The following is a 26,401-nucleotide window of genomic DNA, read 5'->3' on the forward strand; positions in this document are numbered from 1 at the left end:
GCCTCTAATTGTTTCCCTGCCTCCATTACAGCAGGGTCTCCAAACCTGCAGAGTGAGATAAGCTTCTAAATTAGACTTGTTCTAACCATCAATACTGGGAGGCTATGTCATTATGACCATATATATATATATATATATATATATATATATATATATATATATATATATATATATATATATATATATATATATATATATATATTTATATGTATATGCAGAAGACCATTTCTTTTTTTCTTTATTAAATATCGTTAAGAAAATTGAAAGACAATTTATTGGTGCTTTTTTTTTTTTTTTCTAAAGTTTTAGATAATATAAGAATTTGTCTTCTTTCTGCTTATTTTCAAGCATGGTGGTGCATTGTCCTAAAAGTACTACTAAAAATTTTTTAATAAAATTCTCTATTTAAAAAAAAAAACAAAAAACAAAAAAAAAACTGGTTCAATAGAAATATTTTTTTTAAAAAAACAAAAAACAACTAATTAGGTCAAATAATACGTGTTGCATCACTAATAAACTAATATTTTGTTTAACAATCGTTTGATGTTTCCACTACAGTCAGGTACAAGTCATTCAAACTACTTTACCTGTTGACAGATATTTTGTTCCACTGTTTATCAGAAAAGTGCTGTATTTGGTCCAGTCCCGATACGTTTGTTTGTTTGTTTTTTTCTTCAACCCAATTGAATAAAACTTAAGTGTCTTCACTAAATTATATTTTTGCAATTTTTTAGTTAAAGTTCCGTTTTTAGTCTCCAGTTATTTGAGTGACTTATAAATTCAGCCTTTTTCTTGAGGAAAGGGTATAAACAAATTTGAGGACGACTGTATACATCATAGACTGTGTATAAAACCATTTTTTTCTCCCTTTTCTTTTTTTTTTTTAATTTATATTTTTTCCCCCCTCCCTTTTCGTTTCTAAGAACCCGGATGATTGACGTCATCTTAAAGAGACGAAGCCCTTGTCAGGACATGCCTTCATAAGCGACCAGTGTGGGTTTTGTAACTATAAAGTAACGTTTCATTTCCAAGGCTACGAGGTGCATGTGTACCAACACTATGATCGCTGCTCTCCGTGCACTTCGCTGTAATCAAGTACATATCATTTTCACGGTTATGCTGCAATTCGGTGTTATTCTTAGGTGCGTGCTGATTTCCTTTTGCTAAAGTACAAAGCTGTCACTATTCTGCCTCTCTTCAGGTAGCTCTTGCTGGTCCGCTGCAGAGATGCATGTCCACGCAAACAGATGGAGAGATCCGCATTGCAAAAATCCTGAAAGAGAAGTTTCCGTCAGCTTCATCGCTTAAAGTTGTGGATATATCAGGTAAACGTAGTTCTAAGTAAGTCAGTAAATGTTTATATACTGCGCCTTTCAAGATAGAAATCACAAAGCACTTCACAACAGAACATTAAAAACTTTAGAACAACATAAAACATTAAGAAAAAAACATAGAACTAAATAAAAGCAAGATTAAAAAGATGTGTCTTAAGCTACTTTTTAAAAGAGATCACTGACTCAGCTGATCTCAGGCTAAGACAAGGGAGTTCCACTAAGTAGGGGCCACTTCTGGTGTGATTAGTAAAACTTGTTATTTGGGATAACATCACGGACTACGATGACAGGAATTAGAAAAAGACAAGTATTTTTTTTCTTCCTAATCTTTCATCATTAAAATGTTTCAGATTAACTAATTAAAATTCAAATTATATCATTAGTTATAAAGCAAGTTAATTAAAAAAAAATTGCCAGTTAATCAGGGCTAATAATTTCTGTCTTACAAGCTTGCAGTCCTGCAAGTTTTTAATGTATCCCTGCATCAGTACACCTGACTCAAATTGATAAGTCATTGTGCAGAGTTTTATTAGTCTTTGAGCCCATTTTATTTGAGTCAGGTGTGTTGGAGCAGGGGTACATAGAAAACCTACAGGACAGTGGCCCTTACAGGACTGAATTGACTAGCCCTGCTGTAAATCATACCCAGTTACAAAGCTTAGTTACTTTCCGTTTTTAATTAATTTTTTAAGCTATTAAAACTCAGAGTTGCTCACTGTTGAAGTGGTGAATGACTTTACATTTAAAAGTTGAATTTAAGAAACTCTGCTGTTCAGTTACTAAGAATTTAAGCAATTTTAAGATCAATATGGATGCTGACAGACAACCTCGGTGCCAGAAAACTTGAACTAAAGCTAGTTAAATTGTTTTTTTGTTTTTTTTCCCTGCAATAGAAATTTTTAATTTTATTTAGCATTGAAACCTGTTGATGCCATGGGATACCATGGGCACTGATATGTCCATATATCCAGCTCTTAGTTAATCAAACTATTATAGTCTAACATGTTCCATCTCAATGTCTGTTCATCATCTATGGGGTCATTTTGCTTATGTTCTGACAAATTTGTTATTTTAAAGTAAATTATTTATGTTTGAAAAGATGGTTGAGATATACTAACAATGTTGTTTTGTGATCCTGTGCTGTGTTCAGGTGGCTGTGGGGCCATGTATGAGATTCATATTGAATCCAATGAGTTCAAAGGAAAAAGGACTGTTCAGCAACATCAGCTAGTAAATCAGGTAACTTTCATCTATATTGTGCAACCTCAAGACAATTGCAAATCCAAAAATGTTTGTAGAATTATATTCAAAATTTCAAAACTGTTTAATTCCTAGAGTGATTGGGGTCCTTTTTGGATTGCTTAGTTAGCAAGATAGCTATATAGTTTGTTTTTTTCCCCAAATGTGCCTCCATAAGAAAATGTATAAAAGTTTAAATTTGTACAAGTTCTATGTCCAGGCATATCTGTGAGAATGCTAATAAAGTGTTGTTATACATGCAAATACATTGTTATAATCACATAATGTACAGATTCTAGTAATTGTTCTGAAAGTTACACTTATGTTGTGCTATGGTTCATATCAGTCACTGAGGCATACTTGTGAGGGATTAAATAGAATTTATTAAAGAAGATGGAGACGCTAGTTCAGGAGGCTTTTATATTGGACCTGTCTTCTATTAAGTACCTATTATGTTTTGTTTTCCACAGGCACTCAAGGAAGAGATTCAAGGAATGCATGGTCTGCGAATATTTACTGACGTCCCAAAACAGTAGACAAAGACCTTTTGACCCTCAAGAGGTCTGTTGTTCACAGATAAATTATGAATGTACAACAATGCAGTATTTAACGCACAAATAATGTGAACTGTATGTCACATCACAGTAAGCTTTTTTTTTTTTTTCATTTTGTTCAAACTTACGAGATATCTTCTGCTCTTACATAATATGTAATACCAGTAAAGGCTGTGATACGCACAAAATGACTTAAAATGTTAGTTTTACATTAAGTCTTGTAGGATTTTTCCCTATTTTGGGTCTTCTCAGGTGTAATGGCAATGTAAAACAGGCTTTCTAGAGCGCAGTCGACCAAGTTTTCATGAGTGAGAAAGAACAACTAAAGACCCTTGCTTTAAACTGGGAATTAATCTGCTTAAACAGCATTAGTTTGCATTGTTGTTGAAAATTTGACCATAAGTTGTTTGGTTCTGTTATTTTACACATCTGTTTTAAATTGGTTCCTATTATTAAATTATACATTGAACCTTGTTTTTATGTTCTTTATGCATTCTTAATAGAAACTGGAATTAAAAAGTCTGGTGTTTATTAGTTGGAATACTTTTCCAATCAAAAACTTATTTTGAGATTAAGAAAATACTGAAAGTGTCACTTGGATATCCGAAATTCTTGCTTTATCAAACTGTCAGTCCAAATTAACAAATGTTCAAATGTAATAAACAGGGAAGTTGAGAGAAAAAAAATACAATATTCAATTAGTGACAACGATCAAAATATTTCAAATTTTGATGGGGAAAGATTATTGGCAAATTAATAAAATCTTTCAAATTAAAGAGCTATTAAAATCAATGTTTGTTTTTTTTCTCACATTTTATGGCTTCACGACACCACTCACTTCTGAATCATTAGTTTTAAATATCCACCTAAAACTCCTAACTGAAATTGACCTGATTAGTTTTATAGATCAGATTATTAATTTCTCTGGGTTACAAAGGATCTTACATTTCCCTGACAAAGAAGGCATGTTTGAATGTATATGTAATTTGGCTGAACACGGTAAAGACCCGTTCTGAGTGGAGAACACCAATCATACTTATTGTGGACTCTATTTCATAAGCATTGCTGCTGAATTCCTACCCAACAGGATGGTAGTCTCATATAAAGACCAAAATCATACCAGTGAAAACCAAATCAAAGTTTAGTAACTTAATTTGAAAATTATTACACATAAAACTATGCATGTAGAAGTTGTTAAATTGATTCCAAATCTTAATAAAACTAAATATTAACATCCCACTTGTGTTATTCTTATTGTGTTTTTTAAGCATAGTCATGTTGCTTATGTGATGCATTGCTGTGTTGCTCAAGCACATTGAGTTTTGCTTGTCATATTAATGCACTACATGAATAAACTTGACTTGTATTTTTATATATCATTGTGCAATGCTGACATCCCAGACTTCAAGTCAGCCATTGTGACTGCGTTGATTGTGCTGGCATGAACAGCATGTCAAAGATGATCCCAGAAGTGTTGAGTGGGGTTCAGACCAGAAATGTAGGCAGACCATTCCAATCTCCCCAAGCTCAAATTTTGGAGAGTCTGATACCCTTCACTTACTGCCCCACCCACACTTGATTAAGTCTTGGGTAATCAAACATTTCTAAGATGATCAAAAGTATCTGTCATCTCTCAGCTGCCATAAATTACAAAAAAGTTTAAACTTAACTATGTTTTGAATGTCATTTAAAAAAAAAAAACTCTTAAGTGTTTGATTTTAAAATGAACTGATATAAAAAAGAATTTAGAGAATTTATACCTTTTTTTTATTACTGTTACTGTTTACTTATCTTTATGTATTGCTTTGGATATGAAATAATAAAACAGTTTATTACAACTTTCTAAAGTGAAATATTTTAAGGCAAATGATGACTGCTAGCTTAATTGTTTAAAAATGCACCCTAGCTTAATTTAAAACAAACAACCAAAAACCAAAACAAAACAATGAATATTGATGAAAATGAATTTGCAACTGTACGACTACAACATTCCCATACAAAAATATAGGCTACTGTTATTTTATATCAAGTAATTTAACTACAACCCGTCGTATCCATGGCAACATCAAAGCTCTTCCTGTTCATCCCCTCCTTTGTAACTCCGCAGCTTTTCTTCTTTATATATATAAATTAACCATCGTCAACAATCGCATTCAGTAACTGATTTGAACTTTCTCTTTTTAACTTGTATTAAGGAGGGTCGCGGATATTCGCACAGTAAAAGCCGTGTTTCATTATTCAGCTTCAAAGTTTTGGACAGTTTCCGCCGGCAGATGGCACACTTTTTAATTCAGACTTGCAAGTCAGGTTAATAAGCTACAAAATGATTTTGTTATCGTCATTATTCTAATAGAAAACAGTTCTTGGACGATTCATCATCCTATCTATCCATTTAATAAATAATTGAATAAAAACATAAAGTTTAATTTCAGACTTTAATCGTGAGAATCTCCTCTGACTGAATCAAGCCGCAGACAGTGAGACAGCAGACTCTGTTGTGGGTAACGGCGCCTGTCTGCGTGCGAGCTGCACGCCACATCACTCCCGACCAGAAGCGGAGAGTAGCTGCTCTCTGACATGGCTAAAGAAGGAGCAGATATGACCGAGGAAACCGAATACATGATTGACAAAAATGCTGGGAAAGAAAAGGTAAACGCGGCGGAATCACCTGGGAGCGCCAAAGAAATGCGAGCTGTGATGCTGGCAGGTTTCGGAGGTCTCAACAAACTCAGGGTAGGAAAAAAGGCAATGCCCGAGCCTCAGGATGGTGAAGTCAAGATCCGCGTCAAAGCATGGTAAGTATGAGATTATCCCTGACATGTTTATTATGCCTTTACTGCGACTGCGTTGTCTTGAACTAACTCTGACCACTGAAAAGCATCTTATTGAGAATGAAGCTACAGGTCCTTTCCATGCAAAAGCTTGGCTGCCTGAAGATCGTTCATAATCAACAAAAAAACCTCCTTTAGCCTTTTTCAACCATATTTCAAATAAAAAAAAAAAGAAAGAAAAAACTTGCTTTGTAATAGCATTTAACGAGGTTTGATGACGTTTCATTTCAGATTGCAGCTAAGCCTTTGGCAGTGTTGGTAAACACATTAGTAAAATTAAAGTACACTCTGTTTTATTCAGTGCAGAATATTTGTAGAATCTGGCCTTGCATCCACAGAGGACTAGCCTGACTCACTGCTGATAATAATGAAAAGAATAGCACTGGGTTATCCCTACATCTTTTAACAGCTCAGATTAAATTCACGTCTTTTAAGTAGCTACCAGTAATCAGAGAAAGTACTGGGTAAATGCTTTCATTCAGCACTTGACTATAATGTTAATTTTGTTTTATGTTGCAGTGGGTTGAATTTCCTGGATTTGATGGTACGTCAGGGGACTATTGATAATCCTCCAAAACCCCCTGTTGTCCCTGGATTTGAGTGCTGTGGGATAGTAGAGTCAGTGGGTGAAAACACAAAGGGATTTGAGGTAAATGAAATTACAGATTGTGAACTGTGAATAATTTACACCATAATCTGGCACTGATAAATGTAGACTGTTCAGGTAAGTATAAGAAACACATTGCAGTTACCTCATGTCATTCCCCTTCTGCTTCATGTTTGATTTTTGGCACATGAAGGTCTGCTTTGCTGTCCTGCTCACCCAATATGTCTTTTTCAGATCGGTGACAGAGTTATGGCTTTTGTCAATTATAATGCCTGGGCAGAAGTGGTTTGCACACCAGTGGATTTAGTCTACAGGATGCCAGATGAGATGACTTTTGCAGAGGCAGCAGCATTCTCGCTGAACTTTGTGGCTGCGTACATGATGCTCTTTGAAGTTGCCAATCTACGAGAGGGGATGTCAGTGTTGGTACATTCGGCTGGAGGTGGTGTGGTAAGTACATTTCTAGTAAGACTACTGCACTGCACAGCAAAGTTAATTTAAATTGCAAATTGTATTGTGGATATTGTTTTTTAGAGGAAAGATATCCTGTACAGGCTGGCTATTAATCACCGCTGTAACTCATTCTTAGCCAATGGAAGATTATCATGTAATACCGTTGCTTGATGTGAAACATTCAGACTTTATATCTTTGCTCTCAGACTTTGATAAGTAGTTGTAACTGTTATCACTTTCAGGGTCAAGCTGTGGCTCAGCTCTGCTCCACCGTGCCTAACATAACTGTGTTTGGGATCGCTTCCTGTTTCAAACATGCGGCCATCAAAGACTCTGTGACTCATCTCTTTGATAGAAATGCAGACTACATACAAGAAATCAAAAAGTAAGCTTGACATGGATCATCACGTATTGCGATTATGACTTGATGTTGAGGAGTCTGTGTTTGGTTTCTTGTTATGCATTTGGACAGCGTTTGTTTGTTTAGTCAGGGGTGAAGCTGAAGGCGTTACTAGGTAGTTGTGGACAGTTTCACACTTTAGGTGATGTGACAACGTGGACACTGTCGAGGCCAGAGGGCTTTGGGAGGATGCAGATGTTACCGGTTGCCTTATTTGGGCTTGTGTGGCCGTGATCCCCATGGCAACTCACAGCTCATTTCAGAGAGCAGCAGCATTGTGTAGGGTGGAGGTCTGCTTGTGGAACAACTGAACCAATTAAGGTTGAGCAGTGAGACCTTAATATCCTACATGTCTACAAACATGTTGTCAGCTGTATTACACTGCAAAGAAATGTTACAGATAGTCTTTTACGTTTAAATCATATCCTAAAAAAAGCTTATTATATTTACAATGACTCCAATATCATGTGGCTTTCTCCGCTTTACCAACTTTTTTCCTTTTACTATTATTTGCTGCACAAGTAGATTCAGCATATGTATAGGCGTATTACGGTATATCATATTCTAATTCACAGATTCAAAAGGCCTCATTAGCATTTGATGTTCCTCGCTTTCTGCCTACATATCAGCAGCGGTTGTGGATTATGCTTTTCATCTCTGTGGCCCACACATTCTTCCCAGGATCAAGCACAAAGTTCAATTAAATTAGCCTTTTTACAAAAGGCAAAAACCATGGGAATCACAAGACCACCAGGCAGTTCAGCCAAGCAGGTACTCACAAGGCAGAAAGTAAGGAGCTATAGTCATAACATGCCTTACATTCTTTTATGTCTGGTCCTGAGACTCCATGCGTCTTATAATGACAAACATTTTTGTCCGATTCCTTCAGCATGGGATAACTCAAAGGCTAAAAACTTTGCATCACAGTGTGAAATATCGTGGGCACTGCAAAACACCAATAATTGTTGTTTAATAAATCTGTAGACAGAGTCAGAAGAAAAATGCGGGTTGCATACAGCAAGTTTTTCTGACAGTAGTACCCCAGAGAGTGACTGCTCATACCATATGAATTCATTATTAGACCAATATGGAGATGATCCACAGTATGAATCACAAGCTTAATATATGGACACACCATTTGTTTAGCTTTTTTATGTTTACAGCTCACTGTTAGAAACACAGAAATGCATAAAGTACTTTTTCTGCTAACTTATTAATCTTGTGGTCATGTGGTTATTCACTAAATAAATAAATGGCTTTAAAACAAGCAAAAATTAGCAAAAACCTACAACTCATTAGAAAAAGTCTTCATATTGCTTCATTGTTTGTCAAAAGTCTAAAAACATTGAGGCTATTAAGTAGAATTACCGTTTCACTTTTTCTTATTTTATCTTGAAACTGACAGTTCATTTGATGAATTTCCTGTAAATGGCAAGCCAGTTAAGTGATGAATTGTTTTACCAAAAATATTTCTTTAAAGGGGTCTGTTATGCTGTTTCTAGTTTTCTAAACTTTCTATGGTGTGATAGTGTTGAATACTCATCATACATATGAGCAGCACCGTTTTATATCACCCAAACGCAAGTTTCAGTTTTCCAGCACTCTCTATGTTCGGTTTCCATAGTGATGGAAACGATTGGTTTTAGAGAGTTTTTTCTACTTTGAAATTTTAGTGACGGGCAGGGACTCAGTGATTGGTCATCTTCTCTAGGTTATGCTCATTCACGAGAAGAAAGCCACACCCATCTTTATTGCTCAATATAACATCTTCTGGCAGTTGACCAATCAGAAGCAGCCTGCCGGCAGGCCATGTTACAAAGCTTTCTCTGTTCGCTTGTTTCTGGCAGAGGCTGATCTGAGAGGATCAATACAAAATGAATGAAGGAGTTTATGAAAAATGCTTGATTATTTCTTGCCTTTCTGGACTTGCATATTAAGATAAATTAAGCTGAAATGTGTGTAATAGAGACATTTTAACTAATCAGACAAGTATTCAGTTAATAAAGAAAAATGTAACAAACATTAGATTGTTGGATTTTTCCATTGTAATTAGTTGACCATTAGCTGAATCTCCAGGAAACAGATAATGCTTTTGCATGTTTTGATATTTTTGTGGCAAAGTAGGAAAGCTGTGTTATGCACCTACATGATATGCTGGAGAATATCTTGATTCTTTAAGAAAATTTTCTTGACTTGCAACATTTCACAATCACCATTGTGTAAAGCTATTGTGTTTATGTTTTTTTTTTGTCATATGCCTGCTTTTCTAAAATGATCCAAATTGATTCAAGGTCAGGTCATCTTGGATTTCATCAAAAATGACCACACATGTTTTTTTTAATTGTCAGCAAAGCTGGTGTCAGAAGTCTTCAGACCAAGCCTCACAAAAGTTAATCTACATGTTTTTAATCATGAAAACAATCACCAGTAAACATGACCCCAACAGTTTTGCTCCAGTAAGCAACAACTGGGTTTCATATGATGAGCTGCATCCTTTTTCTATACCCACTTGGTCCAGTTCAGGGTGAGGCTGTCCGGTGAGATGCGAGTACACCTTGGAGTGGTTCGCAGTTCTTCACAGGGCCACTTTTTGATGTGTTTACGAGAACAAACAATTATTGTGATAATCATAGTGGTCCCATAGCTGATACAACTTGTGACTTGTAGCCACCATGCTGGATTTGACTTAATTTAATTTATGCTCACACAGTCAACAGACGTTTGTCAAGTCTTTAGCAGAACTGACACAGAACAGCTTGGTACTCTCATCACTGTTTGCAGCTGTCTCACAATTGACGTCACTTTTTCTTTGCTCAATAGGATTTCTCCTGATGGAGTGGACATTGTGCTGGACTGCCTGTGTGGAGAGAACACAGGAAAAGGGCTGAGTCTGCTGAAGCCTCTGGGAACTTACATCCTTTATGGTAGCCACGATATGCGTCTTTATTTTGATGTTACAGCAATGCGACCATTCTTTTTAGTGAATAGCCAAATATGCAGTGCATTCTCAAACTTTCCTCTCTTTGCTTAAACTGTCTCCTAGACACAGCTATATTATTAACAGGAAGGCAAGTTTCTTCTTTTGTAGTCTAAATTTTTTTAAAACTGTTTTTGCATTATTAACTGTGTTACAGCAGAACTGGTTGCAAAGTAACAAGGTTCTCATGAAAAAGACATCATCCACAACTTCCACTCTCATCAAATCTGTTAATTACTTAAGTGTCATGCATCAAACAAGGGCATTAACAGTAGAATCCATTGGTTAGAGTTTTACTGAATAAAGTTCAAAAGCATGTTTGCACAAATCTAAGGGTATGAGGTGCCAACCAATCATCCTTTTTTCCCATAACTGCCTGTTATTGACCAGCCACTGTCCAGCATACAGCAATCCTTTTAATTTTGTTTTTTCAGGCGCATCCAATATGGTAACTGGGGAAACAAAGAGTTTCTTCAGCTTTGCAAAATCTGTGAGTCAGATATGCAGTCTGTCATCAATATTTGAAAAAACAAAAAACAGTCCAATGATTTCCATGAAGGATATATAGAAATGAGTCACTGCGTGTTCACATGTCTCTCTGGTTTGTTTTTCTTCAGTGGTGGCAGGTGGAGAAAGTGAATCCTATTAAACTTTATGAGGAGAACAAAGTCATAGCTGGGTTTTCGCTCCTCAGCCTCCTCTTCAAACAAGGGAGATCTGGTCTTGTGAAGTCGGTGATGGACAAACTCTTGTGCCTCTATGAGCAAAAGAAGATAAAGCCTGTAGTCGACTCCCTGTGGGCTCTGGAAGAGGTAAGAAACTGTGGGTAATCAAAGATGATTAAATTATCAATTTAGAAAAGTCCCTCTAGAATGTAATGACACAAGAAACTTGGAAAGAATTCAGATAATTTAATATAAACATATCCTTTTAAGGACAGAACCTGTTGTTTGACACTGCTGCTTTCTGGGGCTCACTGCCATCTGGGTTTGGACCCACAGATGGTGGGTGGGTTGTGTCTTAATGTCTTGTATTCATTGCACACTATCAACAAGCCTTGGTTAAGCTTATTGCTTCTATGGAAAAATACCATTTATGTCCAAGCAAGAGAATTTACTGGCCCTGGCATTATTTATTGTGTCAATTTATCTGGCAATAGCAAGGCCCATGTTAACTGGAAACACAACCACTAATAAATGTGATTCTTAAATTGAATAATAAACCAAAAAAAAACCTGGCTGCAGATGTTTTTTCAAGTAAAACAATAAAATCAGATTAAATAAGTGTGTATTAATAGTATTTAAGTATTTAAGGGAAAATATCAAATTAGCATTTTCTTCAAGAGGTTTGTCCAGAAAACGACAAGCACATGCTGTCAAATCTTTCAGATTAACTTCACCTAAAAGTAGGATAGATGTATTTGCGGTTGTGTTTTTTTCAGCTGCGCCACTTCTCAGAGTAAGCATCACTGAAGTTTACATTAGCCACAGTAGCAGCCTTGCTCAGCAGGATAGAAGTAGATCCCTGCAAAAATCTTTTTTTTCATGAAGCACCGAAACGTTTGGCAGAGCCTGAAGCCAGTCTTCAGAGTCCCCAGAAACACGCTGTGGGAAGAAGACTTATTCCACAAAAACCCAAAAACTCTCAGAGCTCACTGGACACCCACAGATTTTTCCTGTCTGTGTTCAGACTGACATGAGCTCATTTGGTGGCATTAGGATAGAGGAGTTACTCAATTCTAAACAGGTGGTCATAATGTTAATGGCTCACTGGTTTACAGTACAGTCTCACTCTAGTTCGTAGCTTACCGTGTTGATCCACAACACAATAAAAAAGGATAAACAAATTATTACATTTTTAAGATGTCCAGATCTCTGGCAGTATTTAAACCAAGTTTGAATCTCATCTAATCCAACTCATTTCTGAAGGTCTTTTCAAACTTTTCAATTTGAACAGGGTTAAAGTGATAAAGTTATGTTTTAATATATGTTTATGTATATAAAACCAGGGTAGATAATGTATAGGAAATTTATGGTTTTTAAAAATGAAACTAGTTTGAGCACACTTGAGTGAAGTATTGTCTCAAAAATGAGATTTACTTAAAATCCACACACAAAGAGGCAGTCAGTAAAACTTTCTTTTACTTTCATGGGCATTAAGCTCTTTGCATTCCCTGTAGATACTTTGCTTAACTAAAAACTGTAATGAAAATTCCAGAAATGAGCATCCACACATTAAGAACAAGTAATTAACAAGCATGACCCACACAGCTCATTAATTCGACAGCACCAGTGTAACACGTCTCTCTGGTCCTGTCCGAGCTTCTCTTGTTGTGATTGCCTATGTTTGTTTGTAGGATCAGTATTAGGTAGAGCACCAGGGGAAGATAGGAACCTGTGTGGGCCTGCAAGGACTAAACTATATTGCTTGGACAGAAAAAAAAGCATTCCAGTCACTGTACATAAAATGAGAAGTTGCAGCTGTGTTCATTGAAGGTGTGTCCATTTCTAAAGGTACTTTAAAAATTAAGATATAATCAGAGGCTGTACATGCAAGAGATCAATCGTAGCTTCATTAAGTCATTTTGAACTTTGTATCAGTGGGCAAACAAAAGATGGAGACGTTGATGAAATATCTGCTGTACTCATTTTCTTTCTCATGGGAAACGTGCAATGTGGTGTTGTCATTCAACTTTGGCAGGTTGTTCAGGCCATTCACTGCAACCACTGCCCATGAAGAATCTCATTAGAGGGGAGGATGGCGTGGGATGCGGTGTCCTCCTCCACTTGTTAATATGCCTGAAAAGAGAATTTATTGGGTGTTAGTTTACAGGTTGACCATGGCAACTTTTCTTCTGGATTAAAACATGGGGGGGGGGTGTTAGGTGCTTGAATGGATCAGAATAGTGAGAGGCTTTCTGAAAATATTAGTTTCTTTTATTTTTGATCCCAAGGTAAATGCTGTTATTGATACTGAAAAATAAAAGTGAGTCAAATCAAAATCAATGATTAGTGATCAATGTAGACAAAAAGTAAGTCCTTAAATATTTGTGGCACTAATCCCTTCTTTGAAAAAGTTGCTTCCGAGCAGCAAAGTGCTGGAAAAGTTTCTGACCCAATTCTGCTCTTGGCTTGTTTTCCATTTCTTTTAACAGCCGAATGCTTGTGACACAATGGTTTTTAGACAAAGAGGCACACATTCAGTTATGTCTGTGTGGACTGTAATGAGAAAACAAAACATGGCCTTTATTGTGGTGTCAGAAATGTTCTTTTAATGAGTTGCACGGATGTTAACATGTGCAGAGTTGAACTTCAGGTTTATTGTTAGATGCAGAGATTCATTTAGAGTATGTTTAGAGTTAAACCAGAATTACCCCCCGAAAAAAATCTTTCATGCTTTTTAAATTCCTAACTGGAAAAAAAGGATTTATTTGATCATCATTGGCAGAAAGCTCCCTGTTATTCTGGCTCATGTGGAGGAAAACACTTATTTCACCAGAAAATTGTTCATAAATAAAGCAAAGGTTTGACTTCTTACTACAGCCTATGTTAGATAATCTTGTAGATTAAACTTTCATAACTTTTGGGCATGTTAGCAAATACAGGTGTTCCACAGAAAAAAATATACTGATACATTCTGCGTGCAGAATTCTTGTCACCCGTGATTGGATATTTAAAGTGGAACTATTATGTGCATTTTAGGCTAATTTATTTTTATTTCTGAGCCCAGTAGGGCTGGGATTGATCGAGTTATTGTCACAAATCGCTTTATTTACTTCAGACCGACCCTCTCCGTAGGCTGTCAGATCAGCCTGTGGGCAAAACAAGTGGATTGAGACTCTTCCGCATTAAGCCCCGCCTCCCGCTACTGCACTACATTGGGAGTGCGCACCGCAACTGCTTTCGCCGTCATTGTAACATCTCATTAACAGAAGGATTAGACTAATATGAACTCAATAAAAAAACAAAATACAATGTCAACACATAGCATACAGCCCTACATGTTGGAACCTGAATCAGACCCTGAAAACGAAGTGGATAACAGTAACCCACAGCAACGAATGCAGCAGGATGTCTCTCTTTGGTAAACTCACCAGCCATCGTTGGAAATAACTTTATCCGATGTTTTCCACCCGCCTGATGTATTTGTACATGCCCTTGTTAACCAGTAGAAGGTAACCAATCACCAAACCTTATCCCCCGGGACATCACAAGTATTTCGAAGTAGAAAAAACTCTCTAAAACGACGCGTTTTTCGTCGCCATGGAAACCGAACGGAGAGCTTGCTGGAACTCAAACTCAAACTCAAACATGCGTTTAGGTGATAAAAAACGGTGCCGTTCACATGTCTGATGAGGATTCAACACTGTAACACTGTAGAAAGCTCAGAAAACTTGAAATACCATAATAGGACCCCTTTAAAATTTTCATACATATGTAAACCATTTTAACCCTGTCTTATGATCACTGATGCTTTGGTATGCCGCTCATAACAACAGATTGATGGTGGAACACAGTATGTGTAGAAAAATCCTGATTGTAGGTGACCTTTTTGCACCACTTTGCTTTTAGCAATCAGGCTACAGTTGACTTGTGATACGGACCAAATCTCAGATTCTTTATTTTTTAAGCTGACAGTTACTTGGCTCGATCACCCAGGATGAAAAGATTTGACACGTATAGTATTTTTCAGCTAGCAGAAGCACTGAGTGAAAGTTTGCTGAATTTGAAAACAAAACATATCAAATCCTAGTAGCTGTTGTGCGCAGGAATTTCTACAATCACCCTACTTTATACTGTTTAATGCTCTAATGTAGACATTAGCTGTTTCTGCTATGACATGGTACATTATCCTGCTGGAAGCAGCCCTCATAAGATGTGTGTACTGTGGTCATAAAGTATGCTGTGGGGTTTTAATGATGCTCATTTGGCACCATACTGACCCAGAGTGAACCAAAACAATATACTCCCCACACCATCACACCACCATAAGGCTGAACCATTGATACAAGGCAGGATCTTTTGGCTAAATTCCTTCCATACCATCTAAACATCGCAGCTTAAATAGAGACTAATCACACCAGAAACATTTTTTTTTTAATCTTCCATTGACAAATTTTGGTGAGCTTGTGTGGACTTGAGCCTCAGTTTCCTGCTAATAGCAGACAGGAGAAGCTTTTGGTGTGGTCTTCTGCTGCTGTAGTCCATCAAGGTTGGATGTGTTGTATGTTGATGGTATTCTGCATGCCTTACAGTGGCATTCATTGGGTATATATATTTCTTCTTTTTTTAATATTGTGTTATTTTATGTATTAATTTACTTGTATATCAAAATATTCAGAATTTTACCATCTTAGGAATAATTGTGAGGTATTTGTTCTCAGTTAAGATTTCACATATACATGTCTCACAGTTAAAACTCCATAGATAAGATGGCATTTTCAAAAGCATATTTATCTTTGACTAAAAAAAAAAAACTTCTCATACTCATGTTTGTTTTCAATGACAAACTAAACCTTTGTTTGCGTGCACAATATTGTGCCATTCTTCAGAATCCTTTCATTTTTCAGCCTCTCTGTTTTGCACATATCCAGATATCTTGCATTTTTCTCTAAAATACCCCAAAGGTGTTTTTATGGATTCAAAGTAAATAGCATATTTGGCAAGGTCATAGGTTTCACTTTCATGTTCTTTGTGGTTTCTCAGAATGCTGTGGATCATTATTGTGCCAGAATATTCCTCTTAGCGTTGGCAGACTGAAAGCCATCTTTCAGTCAGGACAATTCTAGTCATAAATCCTGCAGAGAGTTGGCTGGAAAGTGAATGATCCATGCATGGAGGAGTCAGACATTCTGAGTTGCTGCATATGTTCTTTGATGTTTTCACAGCAATTTATCTCAAATACAGCTTGAATTTGTTTAGAATATTTACCAGGTTCGTTTTTATGCTGTTTCAAAGCAAAGTTAAAGTTACATTTTAAAGAACAAGTGAGTATTTTTTTGGATGGATATCATCCATAGACACCTATAAAAGTTGATGTCAGGTATGTTTTGTGCTGACTAATGGTTAAAACTGATTAATACTCATTACCTCTGTGCCAAGTCTGCAGGACTTGCTCAACTTTTAGAGCTGTTAAAGTAAATGGTAATTGGACTTGTTACATTCCTCATTTTTGACTGCTTTAGCTGATTTTGTTCTCCATGTGAACTGAATTTGTAATTTTGAGTTGAATTCAGTTATTGAAAGTAATTCATTATTATTCAGTAGGACTGAAATATAGATGTTGACAAATATTTTTGTACAAGATTTTTGTTTTTTCTCTTCTGTAAAATGAATATTAACTTGATTTGCAAGATCCACCTCCCTTGACAACTTTATAAGAGTGGACAGTATCTTAAACAAAAGCTTGGAAGATTTCAATCATGTTAAATAAAGAGAAATTACATTTATGATGCACAGTGTATATTTATCCTGTGATCAAAGGTATAGTGAATCAATGTATTGGTGGGCTTAGAGAGAACTTGCTGCATGAATACAAGCATGTGTTCAACAAACTAAGTCTTACAACACAGTGTCAGGATAAAGGGTACGTTGCACCTTTTCTGAGAAAGTTGTCTAAAGAGTAACAAAAACCGGAAATTTTTTAACTGTCTCTGTGTGTTGAACCAACATGAGAAATTTTTACAGCAACATAATTTTTTTTCTATCTTTTAAGTGTCTAGACAGGTTTTTTTGTTGGGTGTTTTAAGTTAAAGGCACTGTGGCATAAGACAGTAAAAAATTTCCATTACTACATTTTATGTATGAAGTTTTACAGAATTTGTATGTTTCTTGAAATACCATTAGAAAACCTCCATGGTTTACAACCATGCTGTAAACTATTAAACAATATTGGATAAACACAGATGTCCTAGCAGCACAAAGCAGTTTAATATCCATTTTTTTTTAGCTATTTTTACTCAGCGTTGGTTTGAATGAAATGCACTTACTGTATGAATGAAACAATATTTTTTGAAAATTCTAAATTTTGCAGCTAAATCATCCAAAAAAAAGAAGTGAATTTTGAGTGATTCATTTTTAAATGAAGAATAGATGTCATGCTGATTATTTTTTGTATATTCAAATGAAGAAGTTGCTGAAAACAAATTTAAATGTTATATTTTATTTTCAGGTAAAAGAAGCAATGCAGAGAATTCATGACAGAGGCAATGTGGGAAAACTCATTTTGGATGTTGAAAAGTCTCCCACCCCTCTGGTAAAAGAACATTTTCAAATTCCTTTTTCTTGTGCAACAGTCTAAGATGTTTTTAAACATTAAAGTTGTCTGGATTCATTTTCATATACTTATGCTAATTTGCAGTTTGTCATATTCTAATGTACAAAGCAGGGCTGGCTTACTTCAGTCCTCAGGAGCCACATTCCTGCAAGTGTTGGGAGTTTACCGGCTGCAACACACCTGACACCCATCAGATTTAATTAGCAGACTTGTGCAGAGCTGGACATCAAACTCTGCACAAATTGGCTAATTACCCATTGATTTGAATCAGTTGTGTTACAGCAAGGAAACACACAACACCTGCAGGACAGCAACTCTCGAGAACCAGAGTTCCCCGCTTCTGTACTAAAGCATAAAATAATGTTTCACGAATACATCATTTTATGCTTTCAATACCAAACTAAGCAGCTTAGAAAGGTGCTATTTACAGTACGATTTTACTATTTGTGTCAACATAAGATAAACAAAAGTCAGTTCATTTATTACCACAGCTGCCTGATTTACGAAAGCAGAAGATTGCTGAAATTCATAGAGAAAACACAAATTCAAACTGGTGTAGGAAAGTATGTACAAAATGTATAAAATAATATTAATATAAAACTTACTGCTCTGTGGTTGCAGTTAACATAATCTATAGTTATATTCAGGGAAATTTTGTTTACGATTACTTTATTAATTAAAACAGGTTGTAATCAAATGATCAATACCAAAGAAATGTCAACTTCTGTTTTAAATTATAGTTTTATTTGACATATTCAAGTAATGTCAGGGCTTTATGAAATCAGATAATATCATTTTTTTTATATTTACAGCAGTAGATTCCATGTTGATCGCAACATTTAACTTAAGAAACAGATGCTTGAAAAGTGTAGACTCATCATACAGCTGCTGAGACTAGGTTAAAATGTGATGATGACACTTAATGCCAGTTAACATTTCTTACCCCTCCTTTTCTGTATGAGTAGCTCAGTGGTTGCTAAATTTATTTTACCACTAGATGGCCAACGACAGCACGGAGACCAGTGAAGCAGGAGAGGAAGAAGAGGAGCCCGAGGGAGATAATGACAGCAAGGAGCGAATGCCTTTCATCCATTAGAGCCAGCAAACACCACAGTAACACATCTAGAGACTGCACAGATTCACCACAGAGGAACACAACCACACAAGTGTGTATGAATGTCTGCATGTGCTGTATATGTGTATGCATGAATGTATGTATGTACAAAAAGTATATGTATGTTGTTTGTTAACTGTTGCCTGTCAGATGATGCATCAGACACAGGGGAAATTAAGAATAACAGTCCATGCAAGTACCATTTTGAGCCCAGTGTTAAAGTCTTTTCTGTATTATGATTAAATGTGAACAGGTTTGTGTGCATTGTAGACTTAGCTGCATCTGCTGACCTGTTATGATCACTTTATGACAAGCACTCATAACTATCTTTAGTTAAACAAGTATACACTGCCTGGCCCCCAAAAAAAGTCACCAGTAAGTAAAAGATTACACACACAGTATCTCATTGAACCACCTTTAGCTTTGATTACAGCATGCATTTGCAGTGGCATTGTTTTGATAAGTTTCTGCAATATCACAAGATTTACTTCCATGCAGTGTTGCATAAATTTTCACCAAGATCTTGTATTGAAGATGTGAGCATTTGACCACTGTGCAAAACCTTTTCCAGCACATCCCAAAGATTCTTAACAGGTTAAGTCCTGGCATTGCCATCTAGGAATATGCTCGTGCCATTAGGGAAGAAAAAAATCCATTGATGGAATAACCTGGTCATTAAGCATGTTCAGGTAGTCAGCTGATCTCATACTTTGGGGACGTAATGTTGCTGAACCAACTGCAGGAACCCCAAATTGTAGCACTACTTCCATGGTTTGTATAGTAGGAAGCACCACCTCTTTGGATCAGGATCAATTTTGACTAATCAAACCACATGACCTTTTTCCTTTGCTCCGGAGTATAATATTTATACCCCCCAGAAAACTGAAGCCTTTTTCTCCAGTTATTCTCACTGTGACTAGTGGTTTTCCTAAGGCTACACTGTTTAGTAGCAATCCCTTCTGTTCATTTTGCATGGTGCATGCAATGTTCTTACTTTATATATTAAACAGTCCTGAGATCTACTGTGGTTTTTCTTTGATTTGAGTTGACCAAGCGTTAAAATGAATGCCAATCATGATCATTCAGGTTTTATTTTTCTGACTACATTTCTTCCACACTATCCTTCCAATTTTTAATAATGCATTGGACAGTTCTTAACCCAGTTTTGGTAGTTTCTGCGATCTCCTTAGATGTTTCTTATGCTTGATACTAATGATTTGCCCCTTCTTAAAATAGGCAAACATCTTTTCCACAACCACAGGATGTGTCTTTCCACATAGTTGTTTAAGAAATGAGAAGCTTCTCTGAGAATTCATTCATTCATTCATTCATTTTCCGAACCGCTTATTCCAATTCAGGGTCGCGGGGAAGCTGGAGCCTATCCCAGCCGGCTTTGGGCGACAGGCAGGGTACACCCTGGACAGCTCGCCAGTCCATCGCAGGGCCACACAGAGAGAAGAACAACCACTCACGCTCACACTCACTCCTAGGGGCAATTGAGAGTGACCAATTAACCTATCATGCGTGTGTTTTGGAAGGTGGGAGGAAGCCGGAGTACCCGGAGAGAACCCACGCATACACGGGGAGAACATGCAAACTCCACACAGAAAGGCCACTGACCAAACCAGCGACCTTCTTGCTGTGAGGCCACAGTGCTAACCACTGCGCCACCGTGCAGCCCCTCTGAGAATTCATTGGCATTAAATAACTTGTTGCCAGGAGAAAAATAATCACCCGTGCGATAATTATCCAGTTAGCCAACTTGCTTACTTAAATCCAGGCGGTGACTTTTTTGGGCAGGGCCAAGAAATGTATGTTAACAGTAAAGTAGAATTTACTTTTCATCTTTCTGCTGCAACAACACCGAAAACAAAGCAAACTACTGAAAGAAGTTTGATAAAGATAATGATCCTGGTTTGTGTGTTAATACTTCTCACCAAGTGAGTAAAGGAGTGTTACAGTAACGTGGTAAACAGGAGAGGTAGGAAGACCCTGTATACAATTTTAAAACCCATAAGAGACTTTTAGGATCACCAGTGCCTTTTCAACTTCATATGAGTGTTTAATTATTCAGATTCTGTATGTATGTAAAGTCCACATCTAACTAATACATTTTTGATTGAGATTTTAGTTGATGCACATGCTATTAAACTAATTCTCCCCTACTAATCATATAATTTGTAAGAGGTAGGTTTTGTGATACCACAGATGACCCCTGCACTCTTTTTTATCTATTACAACACAGGAAATACAGAAAAACACAATGTTAGATTAAGTTAGTTAATCTAGCACTGAAAGGTTGAATATTACAGACAGTATCTAAATGTAAGAGACAGAGTGATGCTGTTGAATTTTAGTAGCTAGAAAGACTGCAGTTAAATTTCTGAGAAGTTTCTGTTTTGCTTGTAAGACCAAAGTCATTTCGGTTGCTGGTGCCTCTCATCAAAAGTGCCATAAGACTTTGAGATGTTTTATTTTTACAGTGAATTTGTATGTAAAGGAACACGAGAATAGATTTGAAGAACACTGTTTTAATTAATGGAGAAGCGGCAACTTGCCTGCCAGTGTTCAAATCCAGATGACCAAACTAATGGCACATATTTAATTTTCCCCTTGCACTCAGATTTGCTTAATTAGTTTGTTTTTTATTGGAAGATTCTCTGGGTTATTTATACTTACACACAGAGAGGATTTCAATTCGTATTTTGCCAGTTTTATTGAATAAATATAAGAAGTCAATGCTTTGTAACAGTGCTGTTCAAGCTAAATAAATATATCACCTTTGCAACAACAAAACTAACAGAAGGAACTCTTTAGGCATTGAAGGTGAGTGATAATGTGTGGAGATGGTGTTAATTGTTCCAGTATTGTTTTTTATTTCCTGGTTTGGAAAATAGAAAGACTTATAGATGCTTAAGACATACATGTCAATTTTGATGTCTTTAATGTCAGGTTTGTTTTAATGTGTGAGGGAGAATGTGTGTGTTTTTCAGTGTGTGCATTCATGTTGCCTTGTAAGAGAAAAAGCAAAATGTGTGAAACAGTTTAAAAATGTAGTGTATTCACAAACTTCCTTTCAAACTATGGTTTACCTGTGGTTGTATATTTTTGTCACAGTTTTTGTTGTGTACTTTCTTTGAGCACGGCTCAGTTTACTTGAATAAATTTATCAGCAAATTACACTGTCATTGTCTTTTGATTTTGTTTATTTTCAATGAAAACGTTGCAGCTTTAATTTCCTCTCTGAAGCAAAACTGACCTTTCACATTTATAGAGAATAACGATTTTACCAAGATTTAAATCAAAGTTAACAACAGGAAAACCTCCTCTTGTATACCATATATTGTGCTGCATATTAAGTTTCAAAGTTTGGACATTATTAAACTCTTTATCCTGTTCCAGAGTAAGTATATAATTTTGAATTATACTGATATGTGTTTGGGTGTTTTTGTGTAACAGAAAGTAAATGACTGAGACCTCACTTTTGTTGAACAATAAACCTTCACCATGATGTTTCCAAGCTTCCAGTCTGTATCACCAGTTAGCAAAGCTGCTAAAAGCAGCATTTTATTTGAACAGCTATGTCTGATGTGTCTTCAATGTGAATCATATATGAAAGCAGAACTAAGTGTAAATTAGTTGTTTGCCTCACCTTGTGTTCAGGTTGTGGTGCTAGTTCAGCAACACAGCTACCTTAAAATAGAAAAACAGCAACACTCACAGAGCTTGCACTGAAACTGCACACAAGAATGTGCTAAAACAGATTTTTATTCATGGTGGAATTTGGACCTAATACAATTCAGAGTCTTGACTGAACAGAAAGATACTGTGTAAAGCAGGACAAAAATTATATTGGAATTTTTTTTTTTAGTATTTGCTGGAAAATTACATCTTCAAAAGATCATATGTGTGTTCTGCAATAAAAAAAAAAAAAAAGGCTGATTTAGTTTGAGTGGCATGTTACTGAGTGACCTTGTTGGAGCATTTGCACCAGAAGGGTTTGAACTTAACTTCTGATCTTGTATTAATTAAAAGCAGGACAATTTAAGTCCGACTCAAAAAATAGGAGAATATGTATGAGCTGGTTTTGAGAAGGTACATGGCTATATTGAGCCCCGTGTGCCCAGGGGTTTTGTTTTGTATTCGGCTCTCCCCTCCTCCTGTCAGTATACAACATCTCACTCTATAAATAACGTTGCCTAGACCAATCCTGGGAGCTGGAATTCCATGGGTCTAATACCAGCTTAATTTTTTTAACATTATACAACTATGTGTGTGAACAAGAATGAACAAAACTATCAAGTTACAACTATGTGACATCAACATATGTATGCTGTGTTGAAATATTAGCAATAATTCCTTCCTTTCATGAACCAACATAATGAATGAAACTTTTATATGTTTATTGATTTGTAAATTAATTTTCTTCTGAGTGATTTAGGGTGTCCAGAACTGACATGTGATGGGGAAATAATAAAGAACGCCATATAGGTGAAGCAGTCAATACATTTCCAGTTAGTTTGTGAAATGAAAGGGAACACTGCTTAGTGCACCTTGTTCCAAGTAAATATTTGTCTAAAAATAAACTAGACACAAGGAAGTCATTATTTTCCTCCACCCTTTTGCCACCCTCACCTCCTCCTGATGTTAAGACAAAAACAAACAGACTCGGAGCCAATGCTGGGAGAGGACCCAGACAGGCATACAGAGGGCCAGTTTATAGCCTGCAGTGTTTTCGCTTCCTCTCACAGTTGTACTAGCTACAGAGTCCTGGACTGTAGCATCTGCTGCTCTCCGACATGGCTCGTCTGGCCCTGCCCGTTTTCCTCGTTCTCAGCTTCTCCTTGCTCTGCTGCAGCCGACCATCAAGCAATAAGAAAGTCTTGTCCCCTCGGCAGTCAGGAGGTAGCTGTACAAATCCCATGCTGTTTGAGGATAATGTGCTCTTTATCAATGTTCATCTGACCCATTTTTTTCTTGCCTCTTTGTTGAGGTGCAGCTGCAGAAGATGATGATGTGAAGTCCCAGCTTGAGAAGCTGTGGCAGGAGGTGACCTTACTGAAAGAGAAGCAGGCATTGCAAACAGGTAATACCCTCACCATATAAATTAATGAGAGAAGGGATAACTGCACATTTCTGGCAGCAAATTTCCGTGTGCTTGTTAAAATGATTGAGGAAACAAATCACTTGAAACTGGTTAATCATTGATGTTGTTATCACTGCTATCTCATCCAAGACTGGGGATAACTGATTCCATTATAAACAGATTTTAAACGTTTGGGTAAGAAAAGTCACCAGTAGAGGGCAGCAGCACTCATGCATTGGATTAAGTTATCAGGCTGAAGTGCACCTTGGGTGATAGTAATACAGTTATAACACATTTTGGAAAAGTTTTATGTTACGGAAAAATAGTTAACTGTGAAATTAAATACTTTATGTTTTCAGTGTGTCTCCGGGGCATCAAAGCTCACAAGAAGTGTTATCTAACAATTGATGAACCTAAACATTACCATGAGGCAAATGAAGACTGCATTGCTCAGGGAGGAACTCTTGCAACACCACGAGACATGCTGGAAAACAATGAGCTGAGAGACTATGCAAAGAGGAGTTCCCCAGGATCCAAAGATTTCTGGATTGGTGTAGCAGACATTGTGAAAGAAGGCCAATATGTTGATGTCAACAGCCAGCCTGTCAGCTTTTTAAACTGGGATCACTCCATGGGGCAGCCTACAGGATCGAAGAGGGAAAGCTGTGTTGTTCTTTCAGTGGCTGCACAAGGAAAGTGGTATGATGAGGTGTGCCGCAGCCTAAAGAAGTACGTCTGTGAATATGTCATTCCCTGAGTGGGTTGCTGATTGTTAGATGTGCATTTATGCAGCTTGAACGGATTAAAACTAGAAAAACGTGTTATCCATTCATGACAGGGAGCATGTGAAATACATGCTGTATAGGTTTAAAATAAGCTTTGATGAAGACAAGAATAATTTATCATTAGATTTCCTGGTTATGAAATATACCAGAGCTTCATGTTTAAGTAATTATCAAAGTCTCAGATGATGACAACACAGCAAGTCAGTCAGTCAGTCATTTTCTAAATCGCTTAGTCCAATTAGGGGTTAGGGGGAAGCTGTAGCCTATCCCAGCGAGAGGCGAGTGGCAGGGCACACTTCCAGACAGTTATATGTGATATGACAAATTCTGCAAAGAGCAAATAAAGTAAACTAAAACTTCACATGAGTTTGTTTTCATTTCATCCTTGCTGTTTTTAAATTCCTTGACCATCTGTCAACTTTGATATGTTTTTTTATTCTTTATAACAACAGTGATTCCCATGTTACTTCTTCACTGCTGACCACCAAAGAGCTGATTTTATTGAAACCTGGCGAACTCTCATTCTGCAATAAATCTGAGATGAATCTTAAACTGATCTTAACATGAAACCTATAATAAAATTACTGCAATACTTTTTAAAAAAAGGATGTATACATAATATATTATTAAGACTAAACTTAAGCTCTTACACTAATACTTCCAAAGATAAATATGTAAATATAAAAATGCAACGTATTCGTTTCTAGTCTCCACTTCACCTTTCATTGAAATGTCTCAGGAAATCCAGAACACCAAAAATAAACGGACAAACATAGACAGGGCAAGCACACATGGAGCAAGACACTGTTATCAAACCTTGACCTTTTTCTGCTCCAAAGCAACAATATGAAATATGCATCCCTGTTTGCTCTGATCTGTTGTTGCAAACGGCACAAAACACAGGAATGTAGAATGACTGAAAACATGAAGTAATACAAAACTAGATAAATATCCCCACATTTACCAGTCTACTTGAGCATTTTTGAAGCCTGTCTTGCACTTGAGACTTCCACAACTTAAGTCAGACTTATTTAACAAGTGCCAAATCAGTTATTCAGAGAAACAGAATCATCTTATGTAGAGATCATTTAATCTGATTTAAAAACAGAAGAAACTTTCACACCAGTTTGGATGCCGCTTTGGCTAACTGGTTTATATGGAGACCACAAACATATTCAGTTTTCAAAGGGCTTTTTGTAGAATTTAAACTTTGTTGAACTTAAACCTATAAAAACTACTGTTAATATCTGTAGCATTACCATTACTGAAAGATATTACTACAAGACCTTAGGCATAAATTAGTATTTTGCAATTCAATGAATAACTGCTGTCCTTCTGTGTGGACTGAATGCAGTAATCCAAGGACAGCCACTGGATTGTCATTATATTTCATAATTACACTACTACATAAAAAACACAATGATTGTGACCCCGCAAAAATCAAATTAAAAAGATGATAATATGAGCTTTACAAGCTTTACAGCAGCAAATGCTATCTGTAACATTCATATCAAGCTTTATTGTTGTTTTATGATTTGCATCTTAATTAGAAAATTAAATACACCCAGAATGTGACCGTAGGGGTAGAAGAGAGATTATGTAACCTGACTTTACGCAAGTCAATTACCTGCAATGGAAAGAAGAAAGCACAATGAACACAAAGCCAAAAACTGCCTTCAGTGTAGCACAGTGCAACTGAAACAAAAACAAATATATGATCATATGTGCAATTATATGTTTATCATA

The 26,401-nt window shown here is 36.5% G+C and overlaps 3 protein-coding genes across 4 annotated transcripts; all 3 read left to right on the forward strand.

Moving 5' to 3' along the window:
- The first annotated feature begins 956 nt into the window (after positions 1–956).
- Positions 957–3,601, forward strand: bola3 (bolA family member 3). 2 transcript variants are annotated; one of them, XM_079245960.1, is made up of 4 exons: positions 957–1,095; positions 1,202–1,325; positions 2,485–2,573; positions 3,044–3,601. In XM_079245960.1, the coding sequence occupies exons 1-4, from the start codon at positions 1,045–1,047 to the stop codon at positions 3,107–3,109; spliced, it is 330 nt and encodes a 109-aa protein (XP_079102086.1). In that variant the 5' UTR covers positions 957–1,044; the 3' UTR covers positions 3,110–3,601. The 2 variants fall into 2 exon arrangements, with proteins under 2 accessions (XP_079102086.1, XP_079102087.1); XM_079245961.1 differs by having other exon boundaries at positions 1,206–1,325.
- Positions 3,602–5,704: 2,103 nt separating this feature from the next.
- On the forward strand, positions 5,705–18,766 carry vat1l (vesicle amine transport 1-like; the record flags this gene model as incomplete). Its single annotated transcript, XM_079241416.1, has 9 exons — positions 5,705–5,922; positions 6,478–6,607; positions 6,800–7,015; positions 7,261–7,403; positions 10,239–10,342; positions 10,830–10,885; positions 11,013–11,207; positions 17,566–17,649; positions 18,668–18,766. The coding sequence occupies 9 exons, from the start codon at positions 5,705–5,707 to the stop codon at positions 18,764–18,766; spliced, it is 1,245 nt and encodes a 414-aa protein (XP_079097542.1).
- Positions 18,767–23,583: 4,817 nt separating this feature from the next.
- On the forward strand, positions 23,584–24,663 carry clec3a (C-type lectin domain family 3, member A; the record flags this gene model as incomplete). The annotated part of the gene is made up of 3 exons (XM_079241544.1): positions 23,584–23,689; positions 23,778–23,870; positions 24,230–24,663. 3 exons carry the CDS (start codon positions 23,584–23,586, stop codon positions 24,625–24,627), a joined length of 597 nt encoding a protein of 198 aa, XP_079097670.1. The 3' UTR covers positions 24,628–24,663.
- Positions 24,664–26,401: the final 1,738 nt, after the last annotated feature.

Source organism: Telmatherina bonti (assembly GCF_933228915.1).
Source record: "Telmatherina bonti genome assembly, chromosome: 1".
Classification (NCBI taxonomy): domain Eukaryota; kingdom Metazoa; phylum Chordata; class Actinopteri; order Atheriniformes; family Telmatherinidae; genus Telmatherina; species Telmatherina bonti.